Raw genomic sequence first — 27,058 nt, 5'->3', positions numbered from 1 at the left:
TGCACACATATACTGCATATACATACATATAGTCAGGTGCTCCGAGCAGTTAGGTGCCTTGTTCAAGGGCACCTCGACAGTCCCCAGAAGGTGAACTGGCACCTCTCCAGCTACCAGTCCATGCTCTGCACTTTGGGCTGAGCTGGCAACTCTCCGGTTCCCAAGCCAAGTCCTTATGGACTGAGCTACTGCCACCCCAAGAAGCTGGGACAAGCAAATGTTTGACATTTTTGCTTGAAAAATGACAAATCGGTTAATTGATAATCAGAATAGTTGTAACTAATTTTTGTTCGAATCACAATAATCATTGTTGCACCTCTAATTCATAGCAAACTAGCCTATGTAGGTAATGAGTACTCACTAATCGAGTTCCTGAGGGGAGTTTGGGAAAAGTAAGAGATGATTTTGATGGTTTTTAAAGGAATTTTTTGGGGGGGATAGAATTTGCCTCTGTCTTGGGAAATCAGTGTATACTGATATAGTAAATTAGAAAATTAAGTCATGGCTTTTTTTAAATTGTAAAATGCATTAATAATGTAATGTTGTCACACTTTGACACTGTTGGGAAGCCCACTGTATTAATCTCATGTTTCAATACCTTTCTTCATTTACGATGTGAAGATATTGGATTCCCACGCTGTCAGGGAAGTAAAGGTTTATAGTATAAAATCCCAGAGCACCACAGAGCATCACTCCTGCTGAGATTCTGACAGCGCTGTCAGCCGAACAGTCCCCCACAGTGATCGGCAGTGGAGGAGGTTCAGAAGTTGTTTAGACGACTTCACTGACAGTCATCATCAGACCAGAGAGTGTCAGAGCAGCCAGCAGACTGGAGTCATGCTGCCCTGCCTCATGCTGTCCTCAGTTTCTATCAACCTTCTCTGCTTCCATCACAGTTACTTTTGTGGTTTGAGACTTTGTAAAGTTTACAGCCTGCCATGCTGTTGTTCCTGCATTGCTCTGTGCAAAGACAGGTGCAGTAGTGTTGCACGGTATAATGAAATTTTGGTATTTTTCCAATATCTTTTTACTAAAAATGGTCTGGTATTAGAGTTTTTCAAAGTTCAGCCTTTGACCAAGCTCCCCGGGGCTCAGCAGCTATAGGTGAGTGGCGGCTCTGTCCCCTCACTCTACACTCTGCAAAGTGATACATGGAAACTTTTTACTTCACTTGAACATTTTAAACTTGTGTTTTCTACTGCCTTAACTCACTGTTGCCTGTCTCACTGTGTTATGCATGAGATATTTGGGGGTTTTGTTTTGGTGCTTTTTAGACAGAATGACCAGTAAAAAAAGGCACAGTGACTCCAATTTTAAATTTAAATAACATATTAGTGTCCATAGTGACATAAAAAAGTTGTAAGAGTAATGTTTACACCAAGTAAATGTCCTGTTGGTAAAATAATGGTTTGTAGTTCTGGAACTATTCACAGAATAATATATAGGTATTGTGCAGGGCAGCTCTACAATACATATTATATTAACATTTGACCTGATAAATTTAACCATTGATTAGCAATTTTGCCCTCATCTGTATGAAATTAAAATGAATGAATGAATGATTTCATTGTAAATGTGTTTTGTTCACTCCATGTTCTGTTTTTTGGGGTATCGAGTTATGAAGTATCTTTTCAGTCCCAAGTGTTGTTTTGGTGTCGAGTATCATGATACTAAACTGGGTATTGGTATCAAAATCAACATTTTGGTGTTGTGACAGATTTGGATGACAAAAAGCGAGTCTAGTTAGGGTCTCCTTGACTGATGATTTTTCAAGAGACACGAGTGGTTGCAGAAAATGTTCCTTTATATTTTAAACAGAACCGACAAGTTCTCTGATGTAAAAGTAAAATATGCAGTGTGTGTGTTTGACTTGACAGGACAACACCATCTGTCTGAGCCTACAAAATGTTATCATATGATAATGCTGTCAGTAAAATTTGGTTAGGTTTTAACACAAACACAACATTTATTTAAGGAAAGATCATAGTTTGGGTTAAAATGACTGCTTCGTTTAGGGCTTGTAAGGTCAGGGGACCTTTGTTGTCATGGTTACAGTATCACTAGAGGGTACAACGGAGAGGAATGTCTGTATGCTGCTCCAAAAATATTTGAATTCTCTTTAAATGCAGATTTTCATCAGGTCTGTGGTTACAGTACTAAACACATGGTGACGATGGACTGGACTCATAATCTAATGTCTGCTGGAAGGCTTTGACACTTGAACATATTTACTGAATCGACTGATGCTGGTGTTTTTTTGAGCGGACCGTCTCCACATTGCTCCTGTTTGTAAAGGGTGCACTGTGAAGAAAAACAAGCTCACCTTCGCCCCATACCGTTCAATGAATGGCTTCCATTTCCAACGCATTTTCTGTCTGCTGACATCTTAGGTCACATTAAACTCACCGAGGAGTAAACTGCTGTTAGCAGCCGTCCATCCTTTCAGAGTATCCCTCAATGACACATCTAGACGTCAGTGCTTCTAACGAAAACATCAACTTCTTTATTTTGACAAAAATAAAGTCAAGGTCCTCTCTTTGAAAAAGCTCTGCGGTGTGTAAGAGAAGCGGAGGAGCTGAGCTCAGTTTGCAGAAAAAAGGACTGCTAGAATTCAGGGAACATATTTAAAGGTTCACAAGGGGCAGTAGAATAACTGCCTCTGCTGTTTTGGAGTTTTTTCAGTGCACTCCCTTTTTCTTCCCTGCTGATCAACAATCAACAGGGAGCTTAATATTCTGTGGAGGAGGTAGTGCACCTCGTGTGGGACCACCATCAGCAGGAACCACAGTCTAAAGGGTACAGCCATTTATGCCATCAGACATAATTTGACCAACTTTGGTTGCATTTTATTTTACAAGCCCAATAAAGTAAGATAAGATAAAGAGAGAGATAATAGAGAGATAAAGATAAGATAAAATAAAAGAGATTACTTGAGTTTAAATTTCTTTTGAGGAAAAGTTTCTGAAATTCAACTGTAAACTCAACACAACTGACTGAATCCAAATGACTGTCTCAACATGGATAGTGCTTTTTGCTGCCTAAATCACAGTATTTAACTCTATTTGCATGGCACTAGTGTTACCAGGGGAAACTACCCCCCACGTCTGTGTTTCATTATTCCTTATTTTAGATTAAAAAAAAAAAGCTGTAGCTTCTCAGAGAGTGAACTCCAGGCTCATATTGTTCAATGAAGGCTGAGACTGGCAGTGCATTCCAGTATTTTTCTGCCTCTGTGTCGGTGATAGCTATGACCAGAGGTGTTCTTTTTTTTTTTCTGATTTCTGTCCATCCTCTTCTTGTGAATGTGATATCTTGAGAAAGCCTTGAGGGAATTTCTTTAAACATGGCACAAATGACCACGTGGACTCAAGGATGAAATTATTACATTTTGGTGGTCAAAGGTCACAGTGACCAGAGGTGGAAAAAGTACACACATTCTGCACTGTAGAAGTACTGATTCTACTTCTTCTATTTGTGTAAAAGTAAAAAGTACAGGCTTTGAAGTAAAAAGTCGTCCTCTAAAGGACATTTGTGCAAAGCTAACTGACACAGTTTCTCCACAGACGAGTCTCCCTCTCAGTCTGTTTCATCTTGTTACATAATTTTTGTCTTGTTACATCTTTTACACCATTTTGCATCTTTTTCTGTATTGTTATATTGTTTCTGTCTTGTTTCGTGATTTTCTTCTTGTTATGTCTTTCACATTGTTTTCTTCTTGTTACATCATATTGGTCTTAATGTCTTTTATGTAATTTTCGTCCTTTTACATTTTGTTGTTTTCATCTTTTTACGTCATTTTCATCTTGTTGTGTCTTTTATGTCATTGTCATATTAGTTACACCTTGCACATCATTTTTGTCTTATGTCTTTTAGTCATTTTCATCTGATGTCATTTTGTCTTGTTATGTCTTTTTATGTTGTTCTGTACTAAAAATTAGCAAGCCTGTTTTGAAAATGTAAGGAGTAGAAAGTACAGATATGTACTTAATAATAAGTACATATCTGTAAAAAGCTGTGAGAAGAAATACTCAAGTAAAGTACAGATACCTGAAAAATCTACTTATGCACAGTAACTCTCTGATGTTGACCTCACAAAACATGTTTTGCCCATAACACATTTGTTAATTATGACAAGATTTCAATGAAATGATGAAGTGAAATGATCGTTTTGTAACCAAAAGGTCAAAGTCATAATGTTCAGCTCTTCATCAGTCTTCTGTCGTGCTTCATAAGCAAAGTTTCTCACTGGAAATTATTCACTGTGAACTACCTGAAAGAGGCACACAAGCATGAGGTGGTAATTGTTTAACTTTAAGGTGAGAATGTAAAAGGACAAAGAAAACCTTGCATGTCTTCAATGTGACAACAGTCTTCTGTGTGTGAGCTGCTGTCTCTCAGAGGAAGAGAGACAGCATGAAAGCACATACACAGTGTTTCTCTGCACACTTCTTGATGTGTATACTCTAAGCTGCATATCATGTATATTTGTTTTATATTATATAAAAATATATGTTTGTGTGTGAGTGTGTGTGTGTGCCGTGTGTCCCTGGGAGACAGCAGTAATTCAAACATGCTCCTCAGTCAGTGGGAACAGCAGGGGTGGGTGTTCTGGCAAGACGTTAATGCAGACAGTGGGAGAAAATCAATGGCAAGGACAGATGGGTGAGAGGGTGAGAAAGAGACAGAGGATTAGAGAAAGAGAGAGAGAAAGAGTAAGAGAACAATCCCATCAGCCTGTTCTCCTTTCTACTTACCTGTCTGTCACTAGATGACAGCTGAAAAAGTAGATTACCAGTCAGGGAAAGAATACAGGACACTTTCCAAGGCAACAGAAGAGCCTATGGTCAGTCATAAAATAAATAAATAAATAAACATAATAATCTGACAAGAGCCAGTTGTCTGAGATGATCACTAGCTTGGGTGGTCGCTGATACCATTTTTCAATAGAGGTCTGGATGCTTGCACTGAGTGGAACAACTGTGACCACTCAAGCCAGGCTGACTCAGTGTAAATGGTTTTCCATAGGACAGCATGACGATTCACAGTATGTAGAAGAAGTGGTTTACTCTGATAGTCCTTGTAATAAAACTAGATATGTGGTAGTATGATCCACTAACCAGACAAGTTCCAGTTTCTATGCTTCAGCCAGACTCAGATGAGGAGTCTCTTGTGCACCAAAATCAGAGAAATACTCAAAACATATCAGAATTGTAAGTGTAGTTAGGACCTTTTATTTGTTTATGTTGTTTGTTAGCTTGTCAGCTTGTATCCCACTGACACTGCTAAAGCTAACTCTTTCTCTGAACTGACAAATCTGGCTTTCAATTTTTTTTTTGAACAGAAATGCAGACGTATCCAATGTGATGGGAGAAATTCAATTGCCTATATGGTCTAACTGTGTCTGTCTACTGCAGGTTGTCTGTACAGTGGCTTCATCAGTGGGTTTCGCGGGTTTTTTCTGAGAACAGCTGCCTGCTGCTGCTGGAAATGAGGTTGAGAGCAGTGAGACTGAACCTAACAGCATAGCTGAGGGCCATGAAATCCAGAAAATGAGCTGAACGATATTAAAAAGCTCTACAGGGCTAAGAGAAACTGTAGAGTTGGTGATGACTCTCAGCGAGTTCATCACTATAAGTGACACACTAAACATGTTATTTTACCCTTCGTTGAGATAAAAAAAATTTAATTTGTAGCGCTGATCATAATATAATAATCATATCAGTAATTATAGTAGTGCTGTGTGTTGCTTTTATGTCTTCTAAAGATCTCTACTAGAACTGAGCTGAGATCCGATGTTCTTTAAATGTTCTTCCCAGTTTATCTTCTACAACTGCTGCTGCACATTTTGAACCAATTTTAATGTTTCTGTTTTGCTCCACACAAAGTCTGTTCTCTGAACTGTGCAGGAGAAATGTGCTACAGTGATCTATGAGTATATTTATATGTATATAAATATGAATATTTTTGGCCAGGTTAAATGAGGTAATGACAGTTAGTCTCTTTTGACATATTGTTCATGGAGGGTCGTCAGTCAGTTAAAACAGTTGCTGGCTTCTCCCTGCAGCAGCCTGTTTCATCTCACTGCTCCAAACGGCCCTGCCTGCCCACGCTTCCTCCACCATCTGCCCCCCTGTGAAGACATGAGGCTTTCCTCAGAACAACAGCTCACAGAAGCAGAGGAAGGCAGCAGCCGAGAACACTGACAGTGGTCAGAGGGAACTCAATTCCACTCTAACTGAGAGTATTTTAGTTTTTACTATGACTGGCTACGTTCCAAGAGCTGCAGCGGCAGTGATGTGCAACTGAAATACTGGTTTTATGAATTCAAAAATACATGTTTCCCCCCTGGCTTCCAGTGCTATGTAGCTATCCATGTATTTGGGATGTAAGTTGCAGAGTTTTGGAGATATCAGCTGTAGAGATATCTGCCTTTTCTCCAGTATAATGGGATTAAATGGCACTCGGCTTGAGATGCTCTCCAAAAAAAAAACCATATCTGAAAAAAATTCAAAAGCAGTGTCTCTTTCCTAAAATCGTGACGTAGTTATTCATGATAATCCACAGATCTTGTTGTGAACAGTTTCATGCAGGAACTATTTTCCCTGGAGTAGAAAGAAAGTACCGTATTTTTCGGACTATAAGTCGCTCCGGAGTATAAGTCGCACCAGTCAAAAAATGCATCATGAAGAAGAAAAAACACATATATAAGTCGCACTGGACTATAAGTTGCATTTTCTTGGGAAATGTATTTTAACAGTTGTCCGGCTCTGATAGAGAAGCGGTTGCGTTGCATGAAGCGGTAACACCAAGAAGGTCCTCCCGCAGAGTCATTCATATTCGTTGCCTTGGCAACTACCAGGGCGTGGAGACGTACCTGCACCGTTGACAAGCCTCTCCCGGCAGCACGTTGTTCAAGCACCCATCTGTGAACTTGTTCCTCCAGCTGTGGCCATCTTGCTTTTAGCCCGCGATTAGCTTTCTTTGTTTTCTTCATTGCAGTAAGAGTAACCTCCGCTTTTCGCCAGTCCCTCACAAGTTTCTCACTCAGTCCAAACTTTCTTTCTGCTGCTCGATTACTCATTCACTACTTGTAGCTTGTAATCTGCAGAATATGATTTTCTTTTGAGGGGCATTTGTGTTCAGTCTTTCTCAGTTGTCTTTAAGTTAATGTTTAAATTAATTTTCAGTGGTACAGGAGTAGCAGATACCGGTAGTTGTCACAAGCCTAGAGTGCCCTCTCGCTGTTGTAGGTAATGTTTACTCCTGGGTCATGTCGGTCAGTGTGAAATAACATTTAAGAACATGTGAAATTATATATTTTAATTTATACAAGTCGAGTATAATTCGCAGGACCAGCCAAACTATGAAAAAAGTGCGACTTATAGTCCGGAAAATACGGTAGTTCCAGTAGATTCTAAAGTAATTCTGGTAGATTTTACTGTAGTAGTTCCCACATGAAACTGCTCATAATAAGGTGTATGAATTATCTTGACTAACTGGGTCATGATTTCCTGGAAAGAGACTTTGCTGTTGGGTTGTTCAAATGTATTTTTTGGTGCTTTGAGCACCACAGGACTAGTGCCATATAGCTCCATTTTATTCTCTCTGCAGCTGATACCTCAAACTCTGCAACTCACACCAAGATGGATAAATAGTACTACAAGCCATAGGAAAAACTGTGTTTTTAACTGTCACTTTAAAACTGCAAAGTAATATTTTGTATTAATAATGGATCTAGTTACTGTTAACAGGGTCATTCATGGTGCCAAATCCACACAGAATTATCATTTAACTCTTTAGTTCCCTTCAGCTTCATGAAGCGTTGTAGTCTCTCTTTTTTTTTTTTGACCAGGGCTGCAGCTAACTTTTTCTTCCATTAATGAGTAAGTTGCTAAATTTGTTGTTGGTCCCTATGTAGAAATAAAGTTGCTAAGATGGTTTGAAAAGCCACTAAATCTAGAGACAAAGTTGCCAAGTTGGCAACACTGGAAAATAAAGCCAATGGCAGCACTCACACTATCATTACATCCCATTTCCTTGTTATCAGTCCTAATCATAATCATCATCATGGGGCGGCAGTAGCTCAGTCCATAAGGACTTGGATCGGGAACTGGAGGGTTGCCAGTTCAAGTCCAGCACTGACAAAAGTACTGGTAGCTGGAGAGCTGCCAGTTCACTTCCTCGGCACTGCCAATATGTATGTATATTATGTGTGCAGCCCCCTCACTCTGACATCTCTTCAATGCATGTCTATAGGTTCTGTTTGTGCGTTTGTGTATTTCAGGCCTGTCTGCGTAACAAAAATTACAACAGAGTGAAAAATGAAATTTCCCCTCAGGTTAATTAAAAAAAATATGCCTTCCACTAATGCTGTTCACCAGAACAACATAAAAAATAAAATAAAAAAAGGTATCAAACTTCCATCTTCAAATGATATCCCAGGGTGCTGGGTGATGCAGTCATTACTCCTGTGGGAAATGCTCTTCCTCTCGGCTGTTGTCATGATTCACCATAAACAGTAATTGATTGGGTTTATTTATGCATCAACATTCATGAGGTACTTTTCATTGACCATTTAGGGTTTTGAATGTAGGTGTGTAGAGACGGGATAGGAGGTATCAATATTAACTAAGAGCATTCCATTTGTGGATATTTGTGGGAGTGAAGTAGGTGGTGAGTTGGGCTTGTGCATATGAGGACAATTCCAAGTTGGGATTTCTAGAAGGAAACTGCACACTGACATGCACAAGTTTATAATTATATAATGTTTATATATAATATACTGTGAATTCTCTATAGAGATTTTTGAGGTCTCTGAGTGCAAAACTGATCAGGTTTTGATACTTGGTACTGGTTGTTTTTTTTGGATAGTATAATGTAGTCAAGATAACTGCATTCACATATATAAAGATGGACAACATGACAGCTTCCCATAAGTAAAGCCAGAACATCATAGGTGATAAACCCCACCCTCTCCATGTTAGCTGAACTAAGCTAAAACACAACAACAAAAAAAAAAAAAAACAATCAAAGTACATGTCAAATTCATTTTTCCCCAAATGATTTTAAGTAGTTCTTAAACATCAAACCACAGAGACTCAGTTAGAAACTTTAAAAGTACTGAAAGCTGAACACGCAGACACTTTTAAAACTCTGCTCTTATGCACAGACATGAATTGGGTCTTTCCGATGAATGTGACACATCATTAAAATTAAAATAGAAAGGCAAACTCATTGACTATCAAGGGGAAAAGATTCAGTCGCCTATTATACCTTGAAGGTATTGAATACCGATACCCAGCCCTGCAAATATGACAAACGAAAGTGACATTTAAGAAGCTGCAACCAGTGAATGGTCGCATTTTTTAAAGAGAGCTTAAAACACTTAATTAGAACCACTGATCTACTCCACAGGAATCTTCCCTCTTGTGTGCACTGAGCACACATTAGTTTGTGTGTGAGGGAAGAAACACACACACCTTTGTGCCAGTCTGCAGACGGCAGAGAAGCCCTGCAGGCCGGGAGTGGGGGGAGAGTGGCTGATGAATTCCACATGGCTATCACATTGATTTGTGCTCTCTGTATCACTGGCCTCTGTACGCAGCAAGGCTTGGCCAACTGGAAAGGGAAGGTATTGACAGATGGTAGCAATAACATCCCCCAGAGGGCATTCTTCACTGTGATTATGGCTACAAGAGGGCTCACAGGACACAGCCTTTTGAAAGGAAAAATCATAAATTAATACTGTGCTACACAAGCCTTTTAACAAGCCTGTCTAATAAACATAAAATAATTTGAAATCATTACATGGTCACTGAGCTGCTGAACATTAAATCTGACTTGCCTTTACTAATGATATTGGACTGGTTCAGTGTGGACAAATGGAGACTTAAAATTGAAAAGAGTCCAGGGTATGTTGGCTTCCTTTGTCAGTGATAAGTGAGAGGGCATTGTCATTGCAGGAAGGGTTAAAGTGTTCTGCAGTAAGTGATACTCTGATAACATTTGGGCACTCATTGGTGTGCTCATCAGCAGTGAGCAGCAGGGGCAGACTCTTAGAAATTAGGGGCAACAGTGTGCCAAAAGTTGAAATGCATTTATGGTGAAAAATTTCCAATTCCTGGGGGCAACATGATAAACTGATCAGGCAGCTGTGGGCCAAAAAAAGATATAAGGTCCTAATAATGGACAAATCTCTTATAATGGAATGGTAAAAAGTGTTGTATATAGGGTACTACTTCAGACTACTGTTAGTCACCCTCTCTGAATTGTCATGTTGAACTGTGGTCTAATGTTTTGTTGGTAATGTCCAAAACATGATGTTTTACAGTGCAGCATGATGTTGCATGCTGGTCATAATTATATAGCAGCAGCAAAAGTAGAAGAAGAAGAACATAAACAACATGGATGTACAGCAATGAGTGAATAAAGTTACAGCTGAATGTAAAAGATACAGATCATTATCATTACCAATGAACACAGCAGTAAACCCTTTCAAAATAAAGGTTAGCAACATGCTATTGACTGTCTTTGCTAGATTTTTTATTTTTGGTATTACCATGATGACCTCGCAGGGCCACACGAAACCTTTCAGTGGGGTGCATCCAACCCCTGGGCTGCATTTTGCCCAGGTCTGATCTAGAGGGTGCTTTTACATTTTATCCATTGGAGGGGCACCCCATAGGGTACTTTGTTTTCTCCACTGGCAGGACACTCTACGGGATTCATGTTTTAACTACATAAGGGCATCCATGAGGGCACTTCTGCAGCATTTTTTTGAACACGGGGGCAACAGTGGTCAGCAGTAATTCAGAAGTCTTAAATCAAATGTTTTTTTGCCGTTGTGTACTCTTTTTTTTCTTTTTGACTAGCATATAAGTTTGCCTCCTGCCTGCTTGCACACATGCATGTGCATCCTATGTTCTATACTACCCCTTAATCCTAACCCATTAAGTGCTATATACAGTACACTGACACATTTGTGCCAAAAAATACTTAGCTAATACAAAATATATATATGTAAAGACAGAGCTCCAGCAGCTGCACAGCATGAGGGTTTTATCTAACTTAAAATTTTCTCATGCAGTGACTATAATTTTCATGTGAAGGGTTTTTTTTTCTGCAGCAGCTGAATGATGGATGATGATGATGCACTTGACTCTCAGTCTGAGTTTTCTTGTTGTTTTGTTTTGTTCTGTTTTTTTCTTCATTCTGAATCATTTTCAACAAGGACACTTTTTATGCCTCTGTGCTGTCGACAGCTGTGACCAGAGACATTATGTTTTGGAGTTGGGCGTCCATCCATCTGTCTGTCTGTCCCATTATTGTGAATGCACTATCCTAAGAACACCTTGAGGCAAAGGCGTAGAATTAGGTAGAGCACAGTAGAAACCTGTTCTTTCCAATATAAAGGGACTACTGATTTGTCCCTAAACTATAACCACTGTTGTCAGTCAGAGTCTGGCCAATGTTGGAGACGTTCACCACCCACTACATGAAACTGATACTTGCTAATTATCACATGTTTATCCATGACATCTGGGGGTAATTTCAAAGAAATTTTAAATATACTACTTGATAATTACCACCTATTTACCATGAATTTATGGGACATGGAAATTGAAGGGTTACTAGCATGATTATTAAGTTCAGAGTTTCTCCATTTTTAAAATTACTATCATTATTTAGGAACATACATTGTGGATCTGTTTGTGATGTTCTCCATGTGTATATCTGTGTTTCCCCAGCTGGACAACCCTGATGAACAGGCAGCCCAGATCAGAAGAGAGCTGGACGGACGACTGCAGATGGCAGACCAGATTGCTCGGGTAAGATTGATGGATGGATGGATGCATGGATGGATGGATGGAGGTTGAGGAAAAGGTTATTTTTTGACACTGACGCTGATTAATGAACTGGTTGCCTGTCTGTGTTGCTCAGCACGGTGGGAGGTTTCCCAGGTTTGCGTCTAGAGAGATGGAGGCCATGTACATCGAGGAGCTGCGGTCCTCCGTCAACCTGCTGATGGCCAACCTGGAGAGCATGCCCGTGTCCAAGGGAGGAGAGTTCAAGCTGCAGAAGCTGAAACGAGGCCACAACACCTCCATCATGGACATGGGCCAGGAGGACGAGAACACACTGTCCAAATCTGACGTGGTGCTGTCCTTCACCCTGGAGGTTGGTGGACTTAATGATGTTGGTTTACTTTTTTAATTGAATACATTTAACAGTGTAAGGACAGAGGATATATGTTCGAAAGATAGTTGGCATTAACAATGATCATTCTCTTCCTGGTTAGAAGAAGGTACTCCCTTTTAGATTTAGTGACAACTTGAATGTGGGCTGGCAATGTCCAGGCTGGAAAGGCTCATTCTTTGGAAAAAATAAAATGTTTTTGAATATTTCTTTAAATGCACCAGACAACATGATAAATATAATAACTTTAAAAGGAAGTCGGAGCACTTTGCAATGACAGATATGCAGCACAGACTTTATTCCTTGGACTCACATCGCATCACATTCAGCTTAAGACATCGATCCTCATGTAAGAACCATTCACTTTAAAGTGGTGTGTACGACTGATTTAGGAGAACTTGCTTCATTCATCCATTTTTTTTTGTATTTTGAATTTTCTTTCAGGCATGAACACATTTTATGAGGCCCAGACCTGTTGTAGGAGTCATGTGCAGTTAGTCTGTTAATGACTTTATATTGCATCACTTTGAATCAACTGTCAGTTTGAAAATTCCTAATTACACTTTATGTCGACATTATTCTGTTTGAATTATAATTCAGAATTTATTTGTGTAACCTAACTATAATTATAACTAATAATTTAATTTGACAATAACCTGATGTCAGGCCATATCTTCACGTAGGTTTATGCAAGTCTTTGTCCAGGGGAACATTCTGCTTTTCAACAACAACTATAACTTTTATAACAAGTATTTTCATCCATCTCTCTGAATGAGACTTCGCCTTGATCTCCTCCTCTCACTGCAGTCATCTTTTGGCTCGCTGTGGTTTTTTATTTCTTTGAAGTCATTTTCATATTGAGCCATTTCTTCTTTATTTCAATGACAGCCTGACCCTCAGGTAACAAGGCACTGATGGTATTCCTGTTTCTTTTCTTTAGCAAGTCCTCTAAATCCACTGCTGATACTGATAAAATGACAAATTTCCCTTTATGAGACTTCAATCTCAAAACTCGTAAAGTCTTGTTTTTTTGCACTTTGATGCCATTTTCATGAATGAACACTTGACATGAACACCTGACATATGGAGCAGGATGCATATGAAATTACTGGAACTTTAATTGTGTTAATTTACTAGTCTCATGTATGTGTACTCAAATACAAACAGATGGATCATCATTGAAAATGTTCTTGCCTGAGGGCCATTGTGTGTATCCTTGAAGTCTAACAAATTTGTTGAATGTGTTTTCCGTCCTCAGACACTTGAAAAGTCATATTTTTTTAGTATTTTAAAATCTACATTGTTTATATCATGTTTGTGAGCTAGCAGTTTTATTGTCTTTACTGCCACATACAATCAATGGAGCAGCATCAAACCATCAGCATGAAAGTGTCAGCAGTCTCATGGCAGTTTGTGAAATTGTCATGAAATTTCAAATATTAGATTAGTGCACATTCACAAATTTTCCATTTTTTTGCAACACTCTGCATGACTTTCAAACTAATGTATTGTCCACCTTTGTTCTTGCTCTCATTGTCAGTTTTGCAGTGATAAATATGCAACATCTGATTACACTTTGAAAATAAAAGGTGACACACAAATCTATAGATTACAATCTATGACTATTTCACAAACTGGGAAAGATACAAACAAACAAAACAACACATAAAAAACACTGGATGTCATGCAAGACCACTTTTGTGCTCTGTTATTTGAACAGCATCAGCAGTGGAATTAAAAGACCTGCTGAAACACAAGTGCAAATGTGAGAAAAAAGAGTGGTTGATGACTGCAGCAGGAGGAGGGGGTCAAGGGGAAGTCAACATCACAGAGACAGAGGACAGAGGTGAGGATGTTTACTTGGACAGAGACTTCATAAACCTGCATGTGAACATATACGATCAAAACACGTGACAGCAGGTAATAATAGATCATTAAATTAATGATGAGAGGATTTATGTGTAAATTTATAATTATATTGTAATTTGAAATGCAGTCAAACAGGATAATGATGACATAATTATGAAGTGTCATGTATTTTTCAAACTCAGAATGTCTTCAAACTAATGAAACATACAGCCATTAGTGAAAAACTTTGGTTTGTATAACAGCAGACAGACTGCACATGACTCTACGACAGGTCTGGACGGCTTATAAATTGTGTTTGTATCTGAAAGAAAATCCAAAAGATGAGAACATCATTGAATGTGACAAGTTGTCTTAAATCGCTTGCACACACCACTTAAGAACAAATCTGTTCATATGAGTGGCTCTTGCATGAGGCCCACTGCTATTAGTGGTAAGTGGACACTGGGAAGCTTTAGTGTCAGGTATAAAATGAGCTTTTATTTTTTTTTACCTATAGCAGAAACATACGCCTGCACAGCCTCGTGGGGATCACGAGGCTGTGCAGGCGTATGTTTCTGCTATTCTTACGTTGGTAGTTTGTAGTACACATACAAACAATTCTGCACATAATTAGGTAACACAAAGGCCCTGAAGCATCCGCTGACTGTCAGGTTGGTGCAGGGAAGCTGAAAGGTTTAGACATTAAGAGTCATGTTTCTGTTGCCTGGAGTCAACTGCAAATAATGCTATTTTTAATGCTATTTTTTTTTAAATCAGCCCAGCTGCTGTCATATGAATCCACCTTACAGTGAACCGTGAGGATTAGTGTCTGGACCTGCTAATGAGACGAAATGTCTCCCAGGATTTCTACTGACTGACAGACTTTTTGAACCTCCCCTTAATTGGTTGACAGGCTGGTCCATTTCTGTGAGAAGGAGACGGATACCTCCTGTCTCCTTACTATTCACGCAATAAATTACCTGTCCAACACCTATGTCCAGCTTCTCTGTTGGGTTTATCGTCCACAGGGATCCATGAAGCAGAACAGTCCAGCAGCTCCATGATTATTTCACTGCCTCCCTGTTGATTCTTTCTCAGATAAAAGAGGCACTTTTTCATCTCTTCTAGAGTATAAAAATACAATGTGGGAGAGGTGGGAGAAATTCTATCTTTTGTACAATGAATGTTTTCATTAGCCTGGCAGCACCTGCCCACAGTTTGTGCTGCTCTCAAGAGGGTCTGGCAAGGCTCAGTAGACATTTACTCAAGAGGGGCTTCAGTTTCCGTAGGCCTAGACAATTCTCTGCTTCATTCAGGTATGAACATCCTACACCCCACTGCACAAATATAGAGGATTATAGTGACAAAACTATTGAATGAGCAGAAAACAAATTCAAGCGTTCAACTTTTGAAAGTGAGCACAGTGAGATTCACAAATGTAACTAGAGAAGGCAATTTCTGAAGAAGTAGTGGGTTTCAATGCTGGATGTTGAAAAACTAATGCTTAACTTAAAAAGTTGAGTAGTACAAAGATTGTATGAATTATGGTGTGAATGCTGGATGTTGAAAAGAAACTCAGTGGCTGGTTTTAAAAGTTGAATAATAAGGTTTGTTCAAGTTGGCACCAAACTGAATTGCTGACTTTAATTTCATGTACAAGCAGTTGAAGTGGTATGAAGAGTTGGGAAAGTGGGAAACTGTCTAATTAGTATGAATGGGATTTGAAAGTTGAACAAGTTTTGACCTCAGTTTCTTGCTCATGACGCATGTAAACAACCAAAACTCAGTAACACTGTGTTTGAAGGGGTGTACGCGAAACTGATATGACACTGTTCTAACTATAACATGACACTTGTCATGAACATACAATTTCTAAGAGTGTTTATGACAGTTGTCATCATGTGTCATTATGACAGCTTGACATTAATTGAAACGGGTCTCAAACAGCATTTTGATTGGTCAGATGTGTTCCTGTCAGGTGTGAAATTTACTTATACATACAGGTTCAAAAAAATTATAAGCGTATGATTTAATCACTGTAATTGTGCATAAAAAGAGTATAGAAGAAGAGTGAAGTTTTTTAGTGTGGGTTTTCTACTCTGGTGTTTTCATTTAAAAAAGCATGTTGTCCACATTGATATTACAAAAGAAAAACAGAGAAGAGAGGTATGCTTAAATCTCTTCTTCATCCTGTTAATCATGTTTCAGTTGGAGAACAACAGAATTGTGCGACACTGCCCCCATCTGGTAAATAGGTTGGTTGATCTTGTATATACTCTGATCTCAGAAGGGTAAATTTACAAATGCTATTGACATGTCTTATGATGTTCCTACAGTTAGACAACTGCATGTGTAAAATAATGATGTGATTACAGTGAACAGTTTTTTTCACTGACCCTCAAGTGAAACCTCAACTGAAACCAACACACACTCAGGCACCTGATGTCAGCTTTATCTTCGTATTTTTATAAGTTGCTGTTCAAACTTGCAATTTTGAGATATGTTAAATACTTCCCTTTATCCTCCCTCTCTTTTTTCTATCTAAAATTACCTCTTTTTTTTGTGTGTGTGTGTGTGTGTGTGTGTGTGTGTGTGTGTGTGTGTGTGTGTTGCAGGTGGTGATCATGGAGGTCCAGGGTCTGAAGTCTTTGGCTCCAAACAGGATTGTTTACTGCACCATGGAGGTGGAGGGAGGGCATAAACTGCAGACAGACCAGGCCGAGGCCTCCAAACCCACGTATGTACAGCACACACACACACACACACACACACACACACACACACACACACACACACACATGCACGCGCACGCACACACACACACACACACACACACACACACACACACACACACACACACACACACAAAGAAACTTAATGAAATCTGCTTATCTGTAGTGTTGTTTCACCCCACATGTAGTGAAATAAAAATAGAACATACTGTGTTGTCAATGGATTTAGCAAATGGAGCTTCAATAATATCACACACTACCATCTGCTGGTCAGATAACTGCATCAAACCTGAAGACTGCCCTCTGTGCACATCATGAAATATGAATGCTCTGTGTGTGCTATACCTGTTGAGCTTGTGTTTAGTGTGATTGTTTCCCTCTGAGATGTTTTCACCCTTTATTTCTTATAACAAAAAACTGAGCTGCACAAAATGGATAAATAGCATTGGATAAAAGCATTGCAATATTTGCTGATATCCCAAAATAATGTTTAAAAGTAGGCATGTTTCTGCCTCCGACAGCAAATTTGAGATTTTCTTTTGTGCATGCATCTCTACCCCAGTCCTGCAAACCTTTGGCTGTTTGGTTTGTGTACAGTGTAGAGGAGGTGCACAGGAGGTCGTGTGTCACAAACTGCTGAAAAGATCCCAAATGAGATGCATATTGTGAATTTGCTGTTTATATGTCCCAAGAATACTCTTAAAACCAGATTAATAGCAGAATATCCCACAAGGCCTAATTCAGAATATCCAATAGGAATGTTTATATGACCTGTATGATTACCATATTCAGAATATTAATTAATATTACTATCAAAGCAAAATCACCAAACAGTAAGTAAATCAAAACACTCATCAGGCAAAAGTTTGGAGTGTTGATGATTAATCACTAATAGATTAATAGTTGTTAAGAATTTCACCAATTTAATGTATATTATATTTAATAGTTCAGACATGGCAGCAATTGGACTTCATCTGACATTAGTAACACTCAAAAAAAAAAATGTTTTCTATCTTACAAATTATAATGATGAATTGATTAATCAGTTGTCAGCCTTTTTAGCTACTGGTTAAGGAAAATGCAAAAGATCTACAGCCCTAGTTGAGGGAGTCATTTAGACTGAAGTATTTTTCTAACACAAGTACTTTTACTTGTAGTTGAGTAATATTTTCATAATGTGACAGTGCTTGTATTTGAGTAGAGAAAACTAGTGTGCATGTAAATATGGGTCTCTTTTTAGGTAAGAGAATTAGGTAAAAGCCAGGCCTTCCTCCTCCATTCTATATCATCCACAAACTGATTCACATATGGAATCACATATGGTAATGTAGTAAAATGCTCAGGAAGATGCGAAAGCACTTTTTGGCACATGTTCCGTATTCTGTCCAATCACATATGTCCATATCTCTGATTCAATTTGTCAGACCATATAATCAGCCTGGTGTTCAGTCTGCACTCCTCCACACTCCTGTACTACTTGCCACATCCTCCCCCAGTATTAGTATTCAGGGTCTGTTTCAAGCTATTTCATGTTAAATCAAGTGTTGTATATATCAGGGTTTTGAGCTCAGACTGTATTGCAGTTTCTCAGATTTGTTCCAGAGCATCATGTGAGCAGGGTGGCTGTTAAATGGAATGAGCTGAAATCAGGAGAAAGTCTGATTTTGGCACAACAGAAAGGTTGTGTAGGTATATGGATGAAAATATCAAAAACATTGTTACTCAGAAAGTAAATTTGCACAGTGTTTAAACTCTGGGATGAACGTTTAATTTCATGATTTTGACTGAGGTAACAAAGCAGTTTATCTTTTCATCATTTACATCATTATTTGTATTATTAAGAACCAAAAAGTAACAATGCTTCATTGTCATATGTGATATCTCAGGTCATATCTTGTCTCCATAGTAACCACACATTCATTGTCTCATCACTTTCACTTCCTGTTCATCTGGCGTGGGTCTTGTTTGTTACTGTTTGATAGTTCAAGCTGTTGTATGAGTACAGTAGGAGTAAGTGATGGGAGAATGGCGACACAGGGGAGCAGATCCTGGCTGGAAACACTGCTTATCTCTGTCAAATGGCCTGTTTTAATTCTGCAGACGCTGAACAAAAATCAGCCTGGCTTTGTGTTCTGGCTGATATGAGGGCTGGGTAATTGTAACACAAATGGACAGTCCTAAAACCCACTGCAGCTCTGTGGGAATTGGGTATCTTTGCAGTAATTTGGAGAAATGTCTCATTAGAGACACTGAAATGTGGTGAAATTCAACTAAATATTTTGCAAAGGGCAAAGATGCAGTTTCACACAACCTGATCTGCAATTAAGAAGATTAGAGTAGCACTGTTGAGTGAAATATTTACATAATAACTGAAATATAATTTGGGTGCAGAATTTGTGCAAAAACAAGAGGGTCCACTGTCAGTGCTACTGTACACAAAGAACTGGTCTCTGATTGTGGAAATAAAATGGCAGCTGTAACAACTTTACCTCATGATAATCTGCTTTATGTATCTGTATTTTTAAATGTATTTCATTTTTCAGTGTAGGATAAACACTATCAGTTGTGTACAGAAGAGGATGAGGGAGGGCTACATATGAAATCTATATTTGAGCTGAGTTTAAACTCAGAATTCTGACTTTCATCTCAGCAAGGCTGGTAAAAAAGAGGGAAGGGACAGTATACTCCTGAACAAAATCTTAAGACCAGGAGAAAAATTACAAGTATTCGCACTGGTGGATCGTAACCAGGTTGTAAGTAGAACTTCAAAATGCAAAAGAAGAAACAGGAGCAAGAAACAAAAAAATAGAGGAGGCAATTTAGTGAAAACTGCATTTAAACTCAAACAGGCTGTTCATCAGCTGATCAAAAGTTTAATACCATGGCCCTAAAAGGTCAAAATCTGTGCAAAAACTTTCTTTCAACATTTACACTGCCATGACCTCCTGAGCAAAAAATTCAAAGCAAATGGATAATTTTTGTCTGGCAAAAACTGTGGCAGGATTGTTGAGCTGCACAAGCAAGGCCTCTCACAACGCGCCATCGCTGCCAAGGTTGGACACAGTTAGACAGTCATTTTAAATTTCTTAAAAGATCCTGAGGGTTATGGGACAAAAAGGTCAAGTGGTAGACCCAAAAAAATTTCACCTGTGCTGAGCCGGAGGATCTGACGGGCTGTCTGTGAAGACACGGGCCGATCCTCGATCCTGCTCTTACTGATGCTGACTGCAGCCCAATAAGCAGAAGATGGCATCTGCGAGAGATGGGCTTAAAGAACAAAAAACATCTTCAAAGGCCACGTCTCCTCCCACGCCACAAACATGCCCATTTGCAAGGGAGCACCAAACATGGAACATTGAAGGGTGGAAGAAAGTTTTGAAATTTAACCACCAAAATTTAACCTGGATGGTCTAACGTTACTGGCATGACAAGAAGATCCCACTGGAGATGTTTTCTGCGTGGTACAGTGGAGGAGGCTCCATCATGATCTGGATTGCTTTTTCCTTCAATGGAACAATGGAGCAAAATATAAAGATTCACATATTGCAATGCCTTATACTGTATCATATTGTACTGTGACTTGACAGTATCGTACCAAATCATTGGCTGTTGAAAAATTTCCAATTTCCATTTCTTGTAGCGACAAACATGTACGGAGACAAATCGTCTCAGTCAGTGAAATGCACACCCCAACCCAACAAATGTGCACATTTGGAAAAATCACTTAGTATGCTATTCTTGGAAGTGTTTCCTGTCACTTATTTTTCAGTTTTTTAGAGGTGTTTCCTCATCAAAGCTCATACGTCATGAATATGTTGAGTTTTAGTGTGCTTTTTCATGCAGCTCCAGTAAGCTTCAATAGAACTGGCACTGAATTCTGAATAGAATATGCATTAGAAAAGAAAGAAGAAGGATGAGTCATTAGATTTTATTTGTTATTTGTTTATTAGTTTATGTGACAGGGACAAAAAGAAGGATTGCAGCAGGAAAGAACTCAAAACTAAAACAGGAAAAGACCAACAAGAACTCAGATCATTATACACCCCTGTACTGTTTGTCTAATCTAAAGTGTCCATATTATGTGAGCTATTGACCACCAGAGTCATGTTATTAATCCCTGTATGAATATTAAAATAATATTGCTGTGATTTTGTCTAACTGTCTGGTGTCTACTGTAACGTGTGAATCAGTTCTCCTCTGTCCCTGTAGGGACATTACAGGACATTGTGTTCAGTGACAGTAACACAGTTTGGAAGCTACAGACCTATAATAACTGTTATCTGCTCATGTCGAATGTGAGTGGCAACATAATTATCAGGGACTGCCTTATGTCTGCTAATGTACCACATTAGAGTGTGTGCTGATGAGGAAAAGACAGTGTGTGATTTGATCTCATTCAGCAGAGCACAGTTTGGGTTATGTCAGTGATGAGATTACAAAGCTTGTTATGTTTGGATCATTTGGGAATTATCTCATGATCACATAATGAGGAAACAAAGGCTGATAATGTTCAGATGACAGACCAGACTGCATTTCACAAGAGATTCATTTGTGAAACCAGGAGATGAACCTGTGGGTGATGTCACAGGCTCAGCTGTCAGATGTTTCTACAGTTGATGATTCAGACATTTGTGCACACTTTTCCTCAATGGAGCTCAGAGATGCCAGGCTGCATTAATAGATGAAATACACACACAAAGCTTCTGCAGTTCTCTCCTCTAACCTTCCCTTCACTGCATCTTCGATCTACAATATTTATCTGGCTCTCTGTCTGGTGGTCGTCCATTTTTCTGGAGTTCCTGTGTCCTCTGCTCAGTAGAGGATGTGAATAAGGTCCGAGGTGTGGGTGGGATGTGAAATGGATTTCTCCAGCGGGGAAACATCATTACTCTGCACAGCCACAGGCCTCATATCAACATCCACACAAATAACAAGGAAACATGTGTCAGTGCTATACATGAAAAGCCCCAGTGGCTGTATTTCTAATGTAGTCGATGTCTCTGCATAGAGTCATCAATGTACTGACTAACTTTTAGCCACCATAGTCCATATTTACAGGTACCAGATAAAGAATGCCAAATTGCGTGTGCATGGTCATACTACATGACGTTCTGGCAGACGCCCTGGAGGCAGACTTCTCCCATGTGCGATCAAAAGCAGCTTTGGCTCTTACAAACAGCACAGGCATAAAATGATGAGACAGGAATATCATTTTCATGTGGATATCACATGTAGCGATGCCTGCGAGCTAGTTCAGACACTCCTCAGTACATACCGAATGCACCCTTCCAATCTGGTGGTCTGTTTAAACTGCTACAGCCTCCCATCTCTCCCTCTGCCTGTCATTGCCAGTGCTGCCCTGCATCAGTGTCGCTGCCTGTTCTCTCAGCCCCATCACCACCCCAGGATCCACCTGCAGGCTCTAACAAGGGGTTTAAGATATTTGCTCATCACTCATCAGTATCTCTTTGTAAATATAATCTGTGGGGAGTGATGAGGTCGGAGCCTAGACGGCAAACTCTATGTTATGCTGCATCAATAAACTTTCTAAAACATGAGATGTCCGACTGAAATACATAAATGGCATAAAGTGGTTCTTTATTTTGAAAAATGGGTGTCCAGTTTTTTCACATCGAATGGACATCATGTGGCTGATCACAACCAAATGAAACTGTATAAAAAAACAAAACAAGGACATGCACTGATCAATATTTCCTGGGTTGTCAGAGAGGGTCTGGTTGGATTGTTATTGGCTGTAGAAACAATGTCACCATCTGGCTGTCTGCTTAATAACCATGTTGCAGTTTTTTGCATTCAACAGGGACCATTTTTGGCCAGGGTTAGGGTTAGATGATGTCACTGTCCAACAGATGTTTGATGGGATGTCTTAGCAAACAGTGTTTTATCTACACGTCCAGCAGACACAGACAACTTTGGCATTATTTGGCATTGTATTTCTGTATTCTGTAGATTGATTCTCCTTTCAGTGTTTTGTCTCTTTAGCAGCCTAATGCTCCACTATGCTCACCAGCTAGTCTCTAACATTGCCTGCTGTTTGGTGCTGACAGGAAGTGTGCAGTATTACAGTTTTGTTTAGAACAGCCTGCTGCTGGAGACGAGGTTGATGAAGGTGATGATTGTGAACCAAACGGAGTCAGGTGAAAATTCTGTGTGTGTTTGGTACTATGAGTGACACCTATTGTGTCACACATAATCAACAGGCCCCTTGTTAATATAAAAATGTTGGAGCAGTTTTAAGGATTGGAACAAAACTTAGCTGAATATAGTTAAGATAGTATCACCTGAGATACAGCTGTGTCTGTACTTGCAAAGACACATCCTCATCTCTCCACTGGCAGTATAGAAACGTGGGAATTATTCACATTTTAACATGATCAAACAAATTGTGATGAATAAGAAATGAAAAGAACCGGTTTAATTGTGTTTGAGCCAACAACCAATCAGTAACAGTAAAGTGTGCTGTGATTTCCCCAGAGCTCCTCTCCTGAGGGCTGCATGATTAACCCTCAGCTGACTCCTCCAGCTGAAACACTGCAAGAGATCTGTTTTCTGCTGCTGGATCAAAACCAGACTGAACCTTGTGGAATCTGCCTCACTGTTGCACGCATGCAGTGGCAGCAGTTTGTAAGCCAACATGAAATGCTCCATTTCAGCATCTTTGAACACATCGGAACATGATGACATGAAATATTTTGATTAAATGTGTCTGATACCACTGAAAATAAAATTTTCTGAATTTTGAGGATAAAGTCAGAGTTCTGAGCTTGAAGTCAGAAAATGCTGACTTTATTCTGAGAAATCCGACATAAACTCTGAATTCTGACTTAATTCCCAAAATTCTGGCTTTATTCTTAGAAGTCTGACTTAAAACTTATGACTTTGTTCTCATAACACTGACCAAAATGGTGATTTTATTCTTTAAATTCTGCCTTTATTCTCAGAAGTCTGACTTAGAATTCTGACTTTATTCTCAAAATCCTCACTCAGGATGCCAACTTTAAATTCTGACTTTATTTTCAAAATTATGACTTTATTGTAAGTATTCCGACTTTATTCTCAGAAGTCTGATTTTATCCTTACAAGTCTGACTTTAAACTCTAAATTCTGACATCATTCACAAAATTCTGACTTTGTCAATATTCTGCCTTTATTCTCAGGATTATGACTTTAAACTCAGAAGTCTGACTTTAAACTTAGAATTCTTACTTTTTTCTTAAAATTCTGACTCAAACCTATTCTGTCTGTTTTCACGTCTTTTCATGTGATATAACTGTATCACTGAGTCTCATGTCTTTGTGATGTTTCTGTGTTAATAAGGGCCTGTGTGCTCGAGACAAATGTCCCCTCAGGTTCAATGAAAAGCAACAACCTCAGAGACATCATCTTGTCTGACAAAGTGCTTTCTTTCTTGTTGTAACTGTGTGTGTGTGGTGAATGTATGCGTGTGTGTAGTTGGGGTACCCAGGGTGACTTCACCACCACCCAGCCATTACCTGCTGTGAAGGTGAAGCTGTTTACTGAGAGCACAGGAGTGTTGGCTCTGGAAGACAAGGAGCTGGGGAAGGTAAAAAATGACAGATGTCTTACATTTTGGTCATTTGACTTCGAGAAACCTTTATACAGTGTATTATAAAGCTCACATACATATTATTATGTGACTGCTGCAGGTTGTGCTCCATCCGACTCCCAACAGTCCCAAACAGTCTGAGCTGCACAAGATGACGGTGTCTAAAGGCTGTCCAGACAACGACCTCAAGATCAAACTGGCCATCCGCATGGACAAACCACAGAACATGAAGCATTGTGGGTAAGTGACAGTGAGACTCTGCATGCTGGTGGCCCCAGTGATTCTAAAATGACATTCTTCTTATTCTGATTTATCAGAATTTAAGTTAACGACATCATACAGTTGTTTGTATCATCATGGTTCTGTTCACTTCCCTAACCAGAAAACACCCAAAGAGCACTCATTGTTTAGTGACAGTACAACATTCAGGGATTTGAAACTAGATAAAGACATCATAACATTAAAATGTAATATTGCTCTTGTTTAAACAATACCCACAGCAATAACAGTACCCTTAAAGTACTGCTACCAGTGGAGTATTTCATTCCATACCTTTTCTTAAAGGTTCTTTACGCAGAGCACTTGTGGTGATTAGATGCAAGCAAAACCATATAAACAGTGATCTTGGGACCAAAAGGTTTAAATGCAGGCATCGTTCGACTGGAGAAGTTTTGCTACAACTTAACTGGTACTGGGTTATTTCAATCGATGCCTTAAAGGTATTGAGAACTAACGCCCTCATATTCTTCTCTCTCTCAGTCTCTTCTGATCAGTTCATTAGCTTGGCAAGTCACAGGGCTGGATAAAGTCTCAGGCTAATGTCCACCTTCAGGACATGACTCCAGTATTGAGTGTTGATTAGACTTGAATCACTTTCTTTTTTTCTTAGTTCATGACCTGTGTGTCTGTGTGGGTACAGTAAGTACCAAAAAGATATTATCAGCTGGGGGTTTCCAACCAAAGTTATGTCTTCCAGGGAAGAAGGACAGTCCTCGAACAATACAAACAAAACCTCTTCATTATCAGCCAAAGAGGGAGTTCAGTCTTTCTGGTCCACAATCCATCTATATGTCACTTAAAATAGTTTTATGTTGTTTGGTGTCAGGAGCTCACCAGACGGAGGGGAAGTCCCTGTTCTTTGGAGCATTCATGTGTTGATGTCTGTCAGATTCAGGCCTGAGGTAGATGTGAAAGCTTCTTATTTACTGTGTGTTGCACATCTCCAGTGTGAACTATAGTAGGTGTTTTACTGGAGGTGCTCTGCCCAAACCATAATGTTCTGCTTCCCTCTTGTGGTGATCAGTTGTCATTACATAGACTTCATTTTGCACTGCAGCAGCAGATGAGATGTTCACTTTTTTGGGGATGGAGCACTTCTTTTGAAAGGATTATAAATTCTATAAGTGTGGTCACTTTAATGAGCCATCCATCATAGGATTATTCAGACACACTAACTACAAAGAAAACATTTTGACATGTTACCCCTTCATCATCAAACAGAACAGTACATCATTCAAACATAAATTATCTCAGTTATCACTTCAGGAGATATCCCACAATACAAACATCCAAGCACAGCCCCATAAACTCAAAACACTGTGTATTAATCCACTTCATAAACCAGTAATCCATAGTGCATATGAAAATAAATTAAATTATCAGTATCATTTACACACCAGAGTTTTCACTGAGTTTACCTGTTTACACCTCCTCTCAGGACTGTGTAGGAGGGATGTGTGGATCAGTTCTGTGGGATCAAAGCTACTCATTTGGTACTGAGTCATTTTTTAAAAAATTGCTAATTAAAATATAAATAAAATCTGTGGGTGGATGCATCACCTCAAGATGTTTTGCTTTGCTTTATTTGCTAATATATAAATCCCACTCTAAAGAAAACAGAGCGTGCAATATCAAGTGCAACTGTACTGACTGTCGCCATTTTTCAGACATTGGACACACACTGTAGGTGCATGTCATGTGCAACCAGGTAGTAGACAAGTGAGGTCTGTGTGCAGGGCTGTTTAACTTCAATAGAAAGTGGGTCAAACAGGAAAATCACTGGGGGTTAAAGGGCCACACAGAATACTTTGCAAATGAATGGCTACAAATAACTTACAATATAATGTTAATAAATATATTCCACTGAGCCCTGAGGAAAACTGGCAGAAAACTAACCATGATTTGACTTGAAGTGCCTCCTCACATTAGAAAAAACGGATAAGAAACGCACATCCTTAAATCCAGTGGGATGGTTGCTGGATCATAAAAATACCAGAACAGAGAGGGAGATGTCTGCACACCAAAAAACTCCTGTTTAAAGAATGTTTTGAGATCCAGGCTCTTCTTCAGATTGCTTCTCATATGTATAGAGAATTACCATCTGAAATACCCATAATTCATCCTACATCCACCACATTGACACACATGACAAGTGTAATAAACCTTTACAAATTTCACTATACATGTCTACACCAGTCAGAAAAGTACCAAACGTTTTAAAGAAAAATATGGAAATCATTTTGAAAGAATATATTATCTAAGAATATTAAAAAATATGTATGGATCTATATTAAATATAATCCAGAGAATTCATGTTGCTCATACACCCATGTTCTCACAAAATATAGATCTATAATAAATACCTTTGAATCTTTAAGACAAGTCCTAAACGGAGTTCATAAACACCAATCTTTTC

General features: G+C 39.1%; 1 protein-coding gene across 8 annotated transcripts in view; it reads left to right on the top strand.

Moving 5' to 3' along the window:
• Positions 1 to 27,058, top strand: part of cadpsa (Ca2+-dependent activator protein for secretion a) — a 261,922-nt gene that overhangs the window by 98,696 nt on the left and 136,168 nt on the right. For all 8 annotated transcript variants that reach the window (XM_084726001.1, XM_084726018.1, XM_084725974.1 and 5 more), the window contains exons 4-8: positions 11,748 to 11,828; positions 11,941 to 12,177; positions 16,659 to 16,780; positions 24,249 to 24,360; positions 24,464 to 24,603. In XM_084726001.1, the coding sequence (XP_084582127.1) occupies positions 11,748 to 11,828; positions 11,941 to 12,177; positions 16,659 to 16,780; positions 24,249 to 24,360; positions 24,464 to 24,603 (692 nt within the window). The remainder of the gene's footprint in view (positions 1 to 11,747; positions 11,829 to 11,940; positions 12,178 to 16,658; positions 16,781 to 24,248; positions 24,361 to 24,463; positions 24,604 to 27,058) is intronic.

This window comes from Lutjanus erythropterus, chromosome 2, assembly GCF_056507025.1.
Source record: "Lutjanus erythropterus isolate fLutEry1 chromosome 2, fLutEry1.hap2, whole genome shotgun sequence".
Classification (NCBI taxonomy): Eukaryota; Metazoa; Chordata; class Actinopteri; order Lutjaniformes; family Lutjanidae; genus Lutjanus; species Lutjanus erythropterus.
This window is presented reverse-complemented; position numbering and strand designations above follow the sequence as displayed.